The sequence below is a fragment of the Nanorana parkeri genome, unplaced genomic scaffold (assembly GCF_000935625.1).
Source record: "Nanorana parkeri isolate BGI_ZX_2015 unplaced genomic scaffold, ASM93562v1 scaffold686, whole genome shotgun sequence".
NCBI lineage: Eukaryota > Metazoa > Chordata > Amphibia > Anura > Dicroglossidae > Nanorana > Nanorana parkeri.
Genome location: NW_017306954.1, coordinates 178108 through 192538, shown reverse-complemented (window position 1 = coordinate 192538; position 14431 = coordinate 178108). Strand labels below are relative to the sequence as shown.

The 14431-nt window shown below is 47.2% G+C and overlaps 1 protein-coding gene across 1 annotated transcript in view; it reads right to left on the bottom strand.

Annotated features, from left to right (window-relative positions):
- The window catches only part of SORBS3 (sorbin and SH3 domain containing 3), a 69427-nt gene that overhangs the window by 27942 nt on the left and 27054 nt on the right, over positions 1-14431 (bottom strand). Inside the window, exons 8-10 of the mRNA XM_018563688.1 lie at positions 10686-10719; positions 7398-7462; positions 5584-5642 (exon numbers count right to left, since the gene is read on the bottom strand). Of these exons, the coding sequence (XP_018419190.1) occupies positions 5584-5642; positions 7398-7462; positions 10686-10719 (158 nt within the window). The remainder of the gene's footprint in view (positions 1-5583; positions 5643-7397; positions 7463-10685; positions 10720-14431) is intronic.

The window sequence follows — 14431 nt, the reverse complement described above, 5'->3', positions numbered from 1 at the left end:
TTCCGGCCACAGGGCGGGTAGTTGTTTTCTAGATTTAGCCCTGCTCTGGGCAAGCAGAGCTAAATGTCCAGTGTCGAAGTCGCCGAGATCACTTGTATGCAGCCTGCAGGTCTGCCATTCTCCATGAGGGGGGTGGTTGTTGGCTAGGGGGATGCATTGAGGAACATGGCCTTGGGGCAGCAGGGAGAGTAAATCCAGCCCTGGGTACAGACATGGACACCAGTCCTCCAGTTGTGCTTCAATTACAAAGCCCAACATGCCTCTGCCTCTGGAAGTCATCTCTGTAACCGTCAATCTTGCAATGTCTCATGGGACTTGTAGTTGCACCAGTCCAGAGTTGCCCACCCATGGACTGATGGAAGAGTCTGCAGGTGCCAGAGCATTGCACCCGCCAATGATCACACTTACAAAGGTTTACTGGCTCCAATGCAAAAAATACTAAATGCACATTTTTTTTCTTTTATGAAGACATGAGCATTTTTTAAAATTATTTTTTCTAAAAAGGTGGAATTTTCCTTTAACCCCTTGTTAGCACAGTGTCCAGAACTCATTTACAGCTACTAATGAGAGCTGCCAACACAGTACAGACAGGGTTCATTAAATTTAGTAGAGCACATATTGTACAAGCAGCAAGTACAGCAATTTGCTATGTGAATGGGAAACATATACCCAATATAAAGTCAGTGTTATCCCAAAGTGGCTGAAAACGTGCAATTTCAGTGTAAACTGACCGAACACGCGTCATCTCATTTCCTTCACAAGCCCTTAAAGGAGAACTATGAGGTGAGTGATTTTCACTCATCCTCATAGTTCGAGCCGACGTGTGACAATGAAACTGTGACACATCGGCTCTATTGATCGGGAAGTGAGAGAACACATACCGTTCCTCCCTCACGTTCCGATCATCTCCCTGCAGAGAGCCGTGACTGTCAGCACTGACTGGTGGAACGGACGGGGGAGGGGGCGTGTACAGCTGGCTCTGCCTCTACATTGGCAGAGCCCGCTGTCACTCACACAGCTGGGTGGATCTCGATAGTAATGTCGGGATCCTTCCCGACTGCGGCGTCTCAGTATATAGCAAGCTGTAGCCCGCTATATACTGAGCTTTGGGTGTAATATACTTACCGGCCGCGTACCTGTGCCTCTACTGCGGCGTCCCCAGGCACGCCGCCAGGATGAAGGTAACCTTCTCCCCATCTGTAGAGTCACCCCTACCGTCACTCAACCTCACTCTTACGTCTTTCTCTCATTAACTTTGCAGTGGGACCAAGAGAGGATCGTCGCAGAGGCTATGATTGACTCAGGAGCTTGTGGCAACTTTATAGACCACCGTCTAGTCTCAAAAAATAAAATACCCATTATAAAACGAACCACCCCTCTGTCTGTCAGTTTCTTGGATGGAACAACCGCTCCATCCGGACCTATCTGCTACCAGACACAACCCCTTCTAGTTACCTGCTCCAAATCGCATACCGAGGTCCTATCCCTAGATGTCATCTCCTCGTCGGTGTTCCCTATTGTATTGGGGTTACCTTGGCTTCTTCTACATCAACCGTCATTTCTCTGGCAGGAACGCACTCTCCAGCTGCATTCCAACTACTGCAAGGAGACCTGTTATCCCATTACTCAGTTGATGACAGTAACCGAGCCTATGGTTCCTCCCCAATACAAGGAGTTCACAGACGTGTTCAGTGAGCACCTGGCGGAAGCTCTTCCCCCACATAGGCCATATGATTGTCCTATAGATCTTATACCGGGCAGCACTATCCCCACAGGGAGGATCTACCCTCTTTCACAGCCTGAACTGGTACTCCTGAAGGAGTACTTGGAGGAAAACCTCAGGAAGGGTTTTATCCGTCCTTCCACATCCCCAGCCAGTGCGGGGATGTTCTTCTTAAGGAATAAGGACGGGTCCATCCGGCCAATCATTGACTACCGAGCACTCAATAAGGTGACGGTAAAAAACCGCTACCCCCTACCACTGATCCCTGAGCTTATAGAGCGACTACAAAGGTCCAGAGTGTATACCAAGTTAGACCTAAGAAGTGCCTACAATCTCATCAGGGTAAGAGAGGGAGATGAATGGAAAACCGCCTTCAAGACCCGTTATGGCTTATTTGAGTATACGGTCATGCCGTTCGGGCTTTGCAATGCCCCTGCCACTTTTCAACATCTCATAAACGATATCTTTAGAGATCTACTAGACGTGTGTGTCGTGGTGTATCTAGATGATATTTTGATATACTCCGAGGATCTGGAGAGTCACCGCAGACACGTCCGCTGGATTCTCTCTAGACTTAGGGCGCATTCACTATATGCAAAATTATCCAAATGTGTCTTTGAACAAAAGAGAATCAGCTTCCTGGGCTACATTATTTCCCCCGCGGGAATAGAAATGGATCGGGAGAAAACGGCCTGCATCCACAAGTGGCCAGTTCCCCACTCAAGGAAAGCCCTACAACGTTTCCTTGGATTTTCTAACTATTATAGGAAATTCATTAAGAACTTCTCTGAGATTGTGAGACCCCTAACTTCCTTAACCAGTTCTAAAATCCCCTTCAAGTGGTCATCAGAGGCCCAGAGGGCCTTCGACCTACTGAAGACCAGATTCACTTCAGCTCCAATACTGAAGATACCTAATCCTGACTACCATTATGTCCTAGAGGTGGATGCCTCCCAATCGGCACTCGGGGGGGTCCTCTCCCAGCGGATAGGGGTAGACACTCCTCTCCACCCAGTTGGATTCTTCTCAAGGACTCTGACACCCGCAGAGTCCAACTACCCCATCGGTGAGAAAGAACTGCTCGCCATCAAGGCAGTCCTGGAGACATGGAGGCACCTCCTTGAAGGAACCAGATTCCCTTTCACTATATTCACAGATCATAGGAACCTCCAGTTCCTCAAGACCTGCAAAACCCTTTCATCAAGACAGGTTCGATGGAGCCTGTTTTTTGACCGGTTCGATTTCATACTATCCTATCGGCCAGGTTCAAAAAACGGCAAAGCCGACTCCCTCTCGAGAATGTCGGAGGAAGAGCCAACCATGGTCGAACCAAGACCAGTGATTCCACCGAACAAATTCCTAGGGACAATTATACCGTTTAAAGAACAAATCAGGAACGGTATATCAGAAGACTCGGGTACACTCCCTACTGGTCTCTCTCAAGACGCAGAAGGCCTGCTCTACAAAAATTCAAGGATGTACATTCCACCTTCTATGCAGGCGACTGTCATACAAATGCTTCACGACGCGCCGTTGGCAGGACACCCCGGTCTGACAAAGACCTTGGACCTGATCAGAAGACAGTTCTGGTGGCCCGGCTTAAAGAAAACGGTTCTCAGCTACATAAATTCCTGCCACGTCTGCGCAACCTGTAAGCCTGAAAGAAGACCCCCCTATGGCTTACTTAGTTCGCTAGACATACCCAAACGGCCATGGGAAACCGTTTCCTTAGACTTCATAGTAGAACTACCCTCTTCCCAGGGCCATGATACGATCATGGTAGTAATAGATGGACTCACCAAGATGGCACATTTCACTGCACTCCGCGGACTTCCCTCCGCCATTGAGATCGCCCGGTCCTTTATCGCACATGTCGTCAAATTACACGGCCTGCCGACTTGCGTTATATCGGACCGAGGCACACAGTTTGTCTCCCGATTCTGGAGAGGACTCTGCTCATCACTGCACATTGATCACCGGTATTCTACGGCCTACCATCCACAAACGAATGGTCAGACAGAGAGGGCAAACCAGTGCCTAGAGCAGTATCTTAGGTGTTACACCACATACCTCCAGGATGATTGGTACGACCTGCTCCCACTCGCAGAATTTGCCTTCAATAACTCCCGCAGTTCCTCTACCCATCAGTCTCCTTTCTTTGCGAACTACGGCTATCATCCTACCCAGCTGCCAACCACTGTACCAATGTGCCCTCGGCTGTCGACTACTTGTCAAAATTAACGGAGAACCGAGAGCTCCTCGAAAAGAACCTTCGGCTTCGGCTCGCGCAGGACCGACAGAAGCGGTACTATGACCTAAAAAGAAGGGCCCCTCCGGTTTACCGAGTCGGCGACAAGGTATGGCTTTCCACGAGGAATCTGCGGATGAAGCTTCCGTCGAAGAAATTGGGGAGACAGTTCATTGGTCCCTACGTCATCGAGAAGGTGATCAACACCAATGCCGTGAGACTGACGCTCCCCCCGGGACTGCTCATTCACCCCTCATTTCATGTCTCGTTGATCAAGCCGTACGTACCCGATCCCTTTCCACATAGGTCTCCCACGCCGGCTCCTCCCGTGGACATCCTGGGTGAAACCGAATACGAGGTGGAACAAATACTGAACTCCAGGAGACGTGGGAGAACATTACAGTACCTCATCAGATGGAAGGGCTACACTTCTCAGGAAGATTCCTGGGAAAACTCCCGAGAGGTGCATGCCCCTCTCTTAACCCGGGAATTCCATTCTCGATACCCTCGAAAGCCTGGGCCCTCGGGAACCCCGGGGGTGTTCCCTTGCAGGGGGTGTCCTGTAATATACTTACCGGCCGCGAGCTATCTGCGCTCCAGCGTGGTACGCAGCGGCTGTGTCACGCAGACCATTTCCCTATCAGAGGGGGAACTTCCCTGCGATCCACCGTGGAACGCGGAAGTGACGTCACGGCCGGGTCGTCCCTTCCGGGTTCGCGCACTATTTAAACGTCCTGTGAACGCTATGGAAGCGTTCCACTATTGAGCTTGATGCTCCCCACAAGCCAGGACCCACACCGGGAGATTCGCGGACCCCTCTCTGCTTTGGAGGTTCCTCTGCCTCTGTCCCATCCACAGGAAACCGCAAGTATCTTAGGTCATAAGGAGTCTGGACTGTGATACTGAACTTTAATCCCACTCAAACCCTTTGGAACAGGGAGCCATTGTACTGGGGCCGCTTATACTTACTATATTGTAAACTCCTACTCTCACCAGTGTCTGTTCATCCTCTCTCCTAAAGGAAAACGGAGTCATTGCACCCGCTTTACGTTGCTGACCTAATTGGGCTATGAGCTAAATAACCCCTGTAGGGTCCATCCCTTTCTCTTAAGTTTGTGGCAGATGATGCAAGAACCCCTCACTCTCGTTTGAGATTGAGAGAGACGCCTGGGGTTCAAGCCTGATTGCCATACCCAGCCCTAATTAAAAATTGAGTCCGCAGCTGTGATCCTTTTCGCTATAGCAGACCCTGGAGCATTACATTGGGTCACGGGAGGAAATTAGTATATGTCCTCCCGTGACCCTGAACAGAACTATGGGATAAAAAGGTTGCCCCATAGTTCTCTTTAAAATATTCAGACCGACGACTTAAATGGAATTCCAGATGTAGATCTTACTTGTACAGTGCTGCGGAATAGGTTGGTGCTATATAAGTAAATAATAATTGTAATGTAATAAACAGGATTCTATGCCCGTTACAATATGTCTGATTTTTCCCAAACGGAAATCACATTCACATTGTTTTATATTTATCACAGGACAACATACTGTAAGTATATATTTCATTATGAAAGGCAACCAGAGCACTGCGAATAAAAGGTCAGATACTCACTTTTCCGACTGTGCCACAAAGTCAAATTTGACGACTGCCTGTGCCACCGGGGAGAGCGCCTGCGGAGCAGAGGAAGCTTTAATGAATAAAAGGGACACAGTGAGAGTTAAAGGAGAACTGCGGCCACAACTTTCCTAGCTTTGGGCAGTGTGTAGGATGGTGTAGAACCCCTGTCATGTTTTTATTTGCTCTTTGTATCCCCATTGGGGGGGGGTTCAGTCTCACTCTCTACCCTGGTGACCACTGTCCCTGCAACAGAGAGTGAGTGGAAATATACATTTTACAGTTATCAGGGGAACAGGCGAATAGGGGAAATCTAGCAAAGGTAATTTTTAGGGGTTTTTTGGAGTTATTTCATTTTATTCTTTTCATGCTTCCTCATTTTTAGTTTTTGGTTTTTATAATATATACTTACTTCCGATATCATAACTTCTGGTCAGAGGGAGAACTTCCCCTGACTGGCAGTGCCGAGGGAGCATGGATCCGGCTTCCTTTCCAATCAGAAAGCCGGGCGGTGGGATATGACCTGCCTCCAGGCTTCCTGATTAGCAACAAGTGAAGCCGGCTTCCTAGCCAAACAGTCTGGCTTCCTAATTAATCAGGAAGCGGGGCGGCACGTCATAACCCGCCTCCTAACCAATCAGGAAGCCGGCTGCCTAGGAACAAGTGAATCAGGCTTCCTAACCAATCAGGAAGCCGGGAGGCAGGTCATGACTTGTCACACAGCTTCCTGATTCGCCAGGAAGCCGGCTTCCCTTGTTGGTAGGCAGCCTGGCTTCCTAATCAATCAGGACCAGTCAGGACTCGCATCCCGGCTTCCTTAATGGTCAGGAAGCCACACTGCCTAGAAACAAGTGACGCCGGCTTCCTAGCCAATCAGGAAGCCGGGAGGCTTATATATAGTGCAATATAAATGGGTAATATATTAATATATACACACACACTGTGTATGTTTTTCATTTTAGTTTATTCAGTACCGAGCAGACTTCTCTTTGTGACTACCTGACAGGGGAAGGTATTCCACCATCTAAAATAGACCTGGCTGGACCCCAACTGGGCACTATTAGTCAGATTTTGGAATAGTTTGGGTACACAACTGACAACGTCCTAAAACATCACCCAGCGAGTGTTGCCATAGACCTGCAATAAGCACCTCTGGCAGTTTCATGTTACAGCTTTATATATAGAAGGATATAAAACTGTTTGCTGATCCAGAGAATATCCGATCACCTTTGGGGATCAGGAAGGGATTTTTTTCCCCTCTTGGAGCAAACGGCACCATGCGTTATAAGGGTTTTATTGATTGGGGGGTCCAGTTTATTTATTTCTTTTTGTAACCAGAACCATTTTCCACGGCCAGTGTCACAAAATAAAATGCCTGCAATTTTATTGGGATTTAATTGTGGGATTTGGATGTGGACCGGCTGTAGCTGATAAGCCGGTAGGGATAACGAGACTCAAGTGGCGCAGCATTCCTCATGCCACCACCATCTATAGTTAGCTCCGTAGCTTAGGACGATGACAGATGGGCAATTGTTGTACCAGGTTTGACTGGAAGGGCGGCATTTATAAAGTAACACATGCTGTCACATTTGTTACAGAGTAATCCGTCGGCATGCTGCCAGGTGATCTACTTACACATTTCTGCAGCGCTTGCTCTATGTGTAAGAAATAGATAAGCTTTGCAAATTAGTCTGACACGTGGGCCTGCCGGTGTCCTTCATTTGCATGCAATTTTTTTTTTTAATAACAAATGCAGTGCTAAATTGCACTTTTTACCATGTCCTTGCACTACAGCACCCCATGGCACCCACCTGATTGTCGTCTGTGTTACTTCTGCTGCTCTGAGTACTGTTTAGGTTTGACTCAGCGCTGCCATCTGCTGGAAATCACATGATATGGTTACAATATATCAGCATTATCGGCTACTTATTATTGCTTCATCTAATAGCTGCATCAGGAAAATTAAACTTTTATGTGACAGAATTTAAAGTATAATTAAACCCTCTGGTTTTTTTTTGCATATATCTACTGCTAGCAAGCTTACCTGTGTCTTCCCCGCACGCTCCCGTCCGAAAATCTGAACAATCTCGGGCGGCCGCTAAGGATCTTGGGGCGGGCGCATGCGCAGTTCAGATTTTAGTCCGGGAGACGAGCAGAGACGCAAGGTAAGTCTATTGACGCGTGCACCCGCACAGATGCCGTGGGACAAGAAGTGTCAGAAAGGACAGAGGAGTCAGCGCTGGATCGGAGAGCCGCTGCGGCGCTGGAGGGACAGATGAAAACGACAGGAAAGAAGAGGAAGATCGGATTAAGAAACATCATTTAAGATAAGTTTTTTAATTAACATTGGGGGGAGGGAAAAAAAAAACGTATCCTTTAATGTCACTTTAAGCAACCGTTAAGACCTGCTTTTACCTGCTTCTGTTCTGTAGGTTCTGAGAGAAGCTTCCTGACAATGTAATAAAAGTTTGACTAGGAGGTCCTGCTGATACTGTAATCACAAGGCCGGTCCCCGTGTTTAATTAGTAACAGTTTGCCCGCAGCATACCTTTAGGTTGTAGAGGAAAGGTTGATGTTTGCTTTATAATTCAGCTGACTATTTCTGGATCTGTTAAAGCTGAACTCTGTTAAAAGCAAATATTGTCCTCATACAAGAGTCATGTGTATTCTTCCTTGAATCTTGGTGAGCAATGTGTATATATTCCGGATCTGTGCAGTAATCCAGTGTGAGACTTTGCCTCTGAAGAGGCAAACTGAGCAATATATTCCTCAATGGCCACAAAGGGTATGCATACATTTTATGTGCACCAAAAGCCTTTGCAAACTCAAATATTACCCTGTAAAAGCAGTAGTGACATCATCAGAGTGCTGTACTTAACCTGAGCAGAGCTGTGGGAGAGACTCATCAGGCCCCACCCACTACATAAAACTACAGGAGGGGGCGGAGACAAGGCAAGTCACCCTGCATAGGAGAGAGAGCAGCAATTACCAATCTTTATTACAGGAGAGGGTGGAGACCAGTCACCCTGCACAAGGATAGAGAGCAGCAGTGAGCGGTCTTTATTACAGGAGGAGGCGGAGACAAGAACAGTCACCCTGCAAAAAGGAGAGAGAGCATCAGTGATCCATCTTTATTACAGGAGGGCCGGAGACAAGACCAGTCACCCTGCACAAGGAGAGAGCAGCAGTGACCGGTCTTTATTACAGGAAGCTCCAAGTCTCACACTGGATTACTGCACAAATCTGGAAGAAATACACAAAGCTCATTGAGATTCAGGGAGGAATACCCATGGCTCTTGTATTAGGACAATATTTGCTCAGTTCAGTCTCAATAAAGGGACAAAATGAGCATTTTCTAGCCCCCAGGAGCAGATAAGATCTGCAAGACAAAGAAACTGAATTGGTAAATTAATTAAATTGATCAAAAAAAAGTTTCAGCAAACATTTAACCCCTGATATCTAAATCTGGATCCCACAAGTGATGATTTATTGAGGGGCCACCACATCTGGCCCGGACCCCTGCATGGTACCCCTACTATATCTCGGAACAATCTCGGTTATGTATAAAGTGTGGAATCCAGTGACAGAAATGCCAATATTAGACAATGTTCAGCCTGCAGTATGTGGAATAGACATGACAAGCGGGACAAGCGGGACTTCATAACTTAGTTCTTGTTATTATTGTAATAATATGGACACAGCAGCCAATGAAGATTAGAAAATCCGGACATGAAGAGAGATCATGACGCTGGATTCCTAACATCTGAATAATGATTTGTAATATTATTTTGCGCAGATCACTATGAAAACAAACCCGCCGCCTCACATTCTTTACCTGCAGCTATACAGCTCCTCTGACTCAGCCCGTTTCTTCATTTATCAGTGTCATCTCATAGAACACTGTGTCTTAACACTTACTACACCCACAGGCCATTATGTGAGCTCTGGCCATAGTCACGTGAGCATTATTGTGTGGCATCACTCAGGAACTTTGGGTGACCATAGACAAGGAGACATCCAACCAAGAATAACCAGTCCATCTGTCCAGACAACTGTTGAGCACTCCAGTGATGAGTTATCCATACCATAGTTTCCACCTCTGTTCTCACCCACCTTGGAGTTTTCTTTATTTATCAGTGTCATCTCACAGAACACCAAGTCTTTCCACCAACTACACCCAGAAGCCATTATGTCAGCTTTGGCCATAGTCACATGACTAGAATTGTGTGGCATCACTCAGGAACTTTGAGTGGCCATAGACAAGGAGATGTCCAACCAAGAATAACAGGTCCATCTGTCAAGACAACTGTCCATCTCAAAAGCATCCCCACTCTGAATGGACCTGGCAAAACCTTCTCTCCTAAGGGGCAGTCAAATACTGTACGTGTTCTCTCTCACAAACTTGGTGAGGAGATATGGGCCAAGTGGGCGGGTCCATCTCAAAGTGATATTTCAGCTTTGGACACAGTCTTGACTTCTTTTATTCCTTGAGTACTCCAATGACAAGAGCTCCATACCAAAGTTCCCATCTCTGTCCTCTCCCATCCTAGGGTTTTGTGTTCCCACCCAGTATGGTGATCCCAATTCTTTTTAGGTACAGGAGCTTCTTTTCAGGCACATTTGAGCGGTTTTGCTCCATTGGACTTCAATGGAAATTCTGTAAAATGTGTGTCACAAGCTTTTTAGGGGATTTTGTTGGCGTTTTTGCATGATGGTACTGTTTTCCATTGGGCCAAATAGAAAAACACTTGAAGCTGAACGTCCGTAAAACACTCAAAAACGCTTTACAAATCAAAAAAACACCAACACCTAAATGTGAACGGGGCCTAAAACCCATCGGTGTGGCGCTCTTGTCTCTTCTAAACTCCTAGACCCGGCCGGCATGTCTGACCCACTCTTATATCTATGGCTGCCCATAGACTGATGATAAAAGTCTAAGGCTGACTTTAGCTCTGTATGGATTTATGGCTACCATTGTCCATCCAGGATTGTGATGTAGAGAGCAGTATATAGTGTGCCGCCATTTACAATAATTTAAATAATTTCTCATTGTACCATGGACTAGTCCTTTAAGACAGTTTTATAAACATTTGTCTTACCTTCTCTGTATGAAGATCTCCGTAATATAACTTCCTGTAGAGAGACAAGACAGCAAGTGAGCACATTGTACATCTGGGAATCTCAGACACAAATATCAACAAAGCTGCAAAATAATTCAAGACCACCCATTGCTGTATAATAATCACCGGCACTATATACACTCACCGGCCACTTTATTATGTACACCGTGCTAGTACTGGGTTGGACCCCTTTTGTCTTCAGAAATGCTTTAATTCTTCGTGGCATAGATTCAACAAGGTGACGGAAACATTCCTCAGAGAGTTTGGTCCATGATGACATGATAGCATCACACGGTTGCTGCAGATTTGTCGGCTGCACATCCATGATATGAAGCTCCACCAGCCTGAACCGTTGATACAAGGCAGGATGGGTCCATGCTTTCAAATTCTGACCCGACCATCCGAATGTCGCAGCTGAAATGGAGACTCGTCAGAGCAGGCAACGTTTTTCCAATCTTCTATTATACAATTTTGGTGAGCCCTTGCAAACTGTAGCCTCCGTTTCCTGTTCTTAGCTGACAGAATTGGCACCTGGTGTGGTCTTCTGTGGCTGTAGCCCATCTGATTCAAGGTCCAATGTGTTGTGTGCTCAAAGATGGTATTCTGCATACCTCGGATGTAACGAGTGTTTATTGGAGTTACTGTCGCCTTTCTATCAGCTTGAACCCGTCTGCCCATTCTCCTCTGACCTCTGACATCAACAAGGTATTCTTGCCCAGAGAGCTGCCGCTCACTGGATATTTTCTCTTTTTCTGACCTTTCTCTGTAAACCCGAGAGATGGTTGTGTGTGAAGATTCCGGTAGATCACCAGTTGCTGAAATACTCAGACCAGCCCGTCTGGCACCAACAACCATGAACCACGTTCAAAGTCACTTAAGTCACCTTTCTTCCCCATTCTGATGCTCGGTTTGAACTTCAGCAGACCATCGTGACCATGTCTACATGTATCGAGTTACTGCCATGTGATTGGCTGATAGGATATTTGTGTTAACGAGCAGTTGAATAGGTGTACCTAATAAAGCGGACGGCGAGTGTATATATTACTGTATCATTCTACAAATATATCATTTATTTAGATGAACTCCTTAATTACAGCGGTTCTCCTGTGCAACCTCAGGACCCACATTTGTCCTTCGCCATTAAGTCACGACCCGAGTTGCACTGCAATGGATCGCACAGCATTAGGGTACTGCGCGTTCCGGTGCGGGCGTATGAACCCACTGGGTGGGAGGGGCGTTTGGGGTACCATTAAAAATGAATGGCAACGCAACACACCTCCCACAACAGAATCCCAGGACTATGCGATTCATGCACTGTACTAGTGTGAACGGGTCCTCAAAAACACTGACAGACACAGAGATATTCTGACACACATACACAATCCAATTTTTTTTTCATTAAATTGAGTTTTTTATTAAGGTCCACCCAGTATCGTTACCTTTATGGGAACTGGAGTGGATCCTCAGCCTGGGGTCCAGTGTGGGCTGCTGTGCCGTGACGGAGCTCCATCCATATGTGCATTGTTTGTACAGCTCCATTGCATGTCCTGTAGAGGTTCCGGGAGCCAGAACGTGATGTCACCATAACTCCTCTATAGGACACGCAAGGGAGCCGTAAGCAATGCGCGTATGGATGGAGCTCCCTCACGGCCATACCCCCATCTCATCCAACCTCAAGCTGACACTCGGCACCGAGCAGCATATTTTGAATGACTGCTCAGCACGAGAATTGACAATGCAGAGCTGGGGGGAGGCAGAGGAGCCTCTCACCTAGTGCACTGAAAGGCACGCGGGGACCCACTGAAAACATGGTCGTGACCCACCAGTTGAGAACCAAGGATATAAAGTATTTACATTCGTTGTATACTCTTCACTTTCCCCAGCAAGGCCTAAAACAGGAATAGGTAGTGGTTTCCTTTTTCTTATTTATTATGGTGAGGGCGACAAAAAAAAATCAATTTTAAAAAATGTATTTAGTTGGGTAACTATGAAATATTCTGGATATTTGTGTATTTTCGGTGCTAGTTAGCTACTTTTTACATGCTCACGTGCCTATTCTGCTGTATGGAAAAGCTTGTTTACTGAGTTCAGTAGCTCAAGCTGACATGCACACACAGTCAGAGCGGTAACTCCTCCTCCCGCTTGCTGTGTACAGAGGACTCCATAGCAATCAGAGGTATGGAGCCTAAGGGCCCATTCACACCTCATCCAGATCATCTCCAGACCAGATTGTTTCCGGACCCAAAATGCATCCCAATGTATCCCTATGCTATTTATGGCCTCTGTTCACACCAGCGCAGTCCGTTCCAGACCAGACCAGAAAAATACTGCATGTCTCATTTTGTCTGGTCTGGAATGCACTGGAACTGCGGGGAGGATCACACCATTTTCCAGACCAGATCTGCTCCAGGAAATGGTGTGAACCTGCCCTAAAGGCAAACAGCTTCTGTTGTCTCTTTAGCAAACCCCGAGTGCTCTGTGAATTTTTAGCCGAGTCCCCCTGTAGCAAATGTTTTATTTGTCTCTCTTTTTATCTATTTTTTTTAGAATGTTGCCAAGTCAGCTGTACAGGAAGCTCAATGACACATTTGGCCAACACGTAAAGTTGCTCATTTTGCTTCATCGGTCATTGCAATGTATTAGTGGCTTGCAGAAGGACCTATCGGGGGCACCATCATGCTCAGAAATGATCCTTGAATGGGACTAGCTGTATCCATATTTCCACAAATACAAATAGCTAGGACAGACCAGTTTCTGCCGGTGAGGCGGGGTTTCTTTTTTTCTGGCCAATCAGCACATATAAGAGAAGCATAATTGAATGCGTTTTCTTAAGGTGCCATATCACCTTTCAGCAGACACATCATAGCAAGGGATTAAAGAGGATCTAGCATCAGACATATGTTATGTATGCTAAGTGCAAAGATTATAATGAATGAGTAATGACTTCCTCCAACAGAAATCATAGCACTCCCCGTCACAATGCCTTCATCTGCTTCTCTCTCTAGGGGGATAGAGCCATCTTTGTTCACAAATCCTACAGGGTCCAGATCTACTTCCTGCACTGAAATGCTGACTTGCTGCAAAGTTACAATATTGCAATCTGATCACTGCGGGAAAGGGGGCAGCAGACTGATGACCTCATCTTAGCCTAGTCAAAGTCACTGGACTGGAACCAGTGGCGTAACAATCACCATAGCGACCCAGGCAGCCGCTATGGGGCCCGAGGCACGGCGGGGCCCGGCCAGGACATCTCCCTGATGCCATGCGGGCCGCCTGGGTCGCTATGGCATCTTGCTCGGACAGCCAGGCTGCTGGCTGTCACTGGCGGCTGTGAGGAGGAACGCTCCGTTCCTTCTCACAGCCGCTGCTGAGTTGGTGACAACCAGCAGCTTCGCAGGAGGTGGCTGGGCCCGTCATCGGCAGTGATCGAGGAGGCGGGGCCCGGCTATCGAGGGGCGTGGCCCGGCTATCGAGGAGGAGGGGCCCAGTGACGGAGGAGTCGATTGTGGAGGAGAAGGAGGCGGACAGAGGATCAGGGCTGACAGGTAAGAGGGCTTGACCGCCCGCCTGAGACCCTGCAGAGCCTACCATAGAGATTCTATGGTGGGCTCTGCAGGGTAACCCTTAGGTGGGCTGTTTGGGTTATCAGGTGGGCGTAACTAGAAATCACAGGGCCCCATACAAAATTTTGCTATGGGGCCCTGTGATTTCTAGTTACGCCCCTG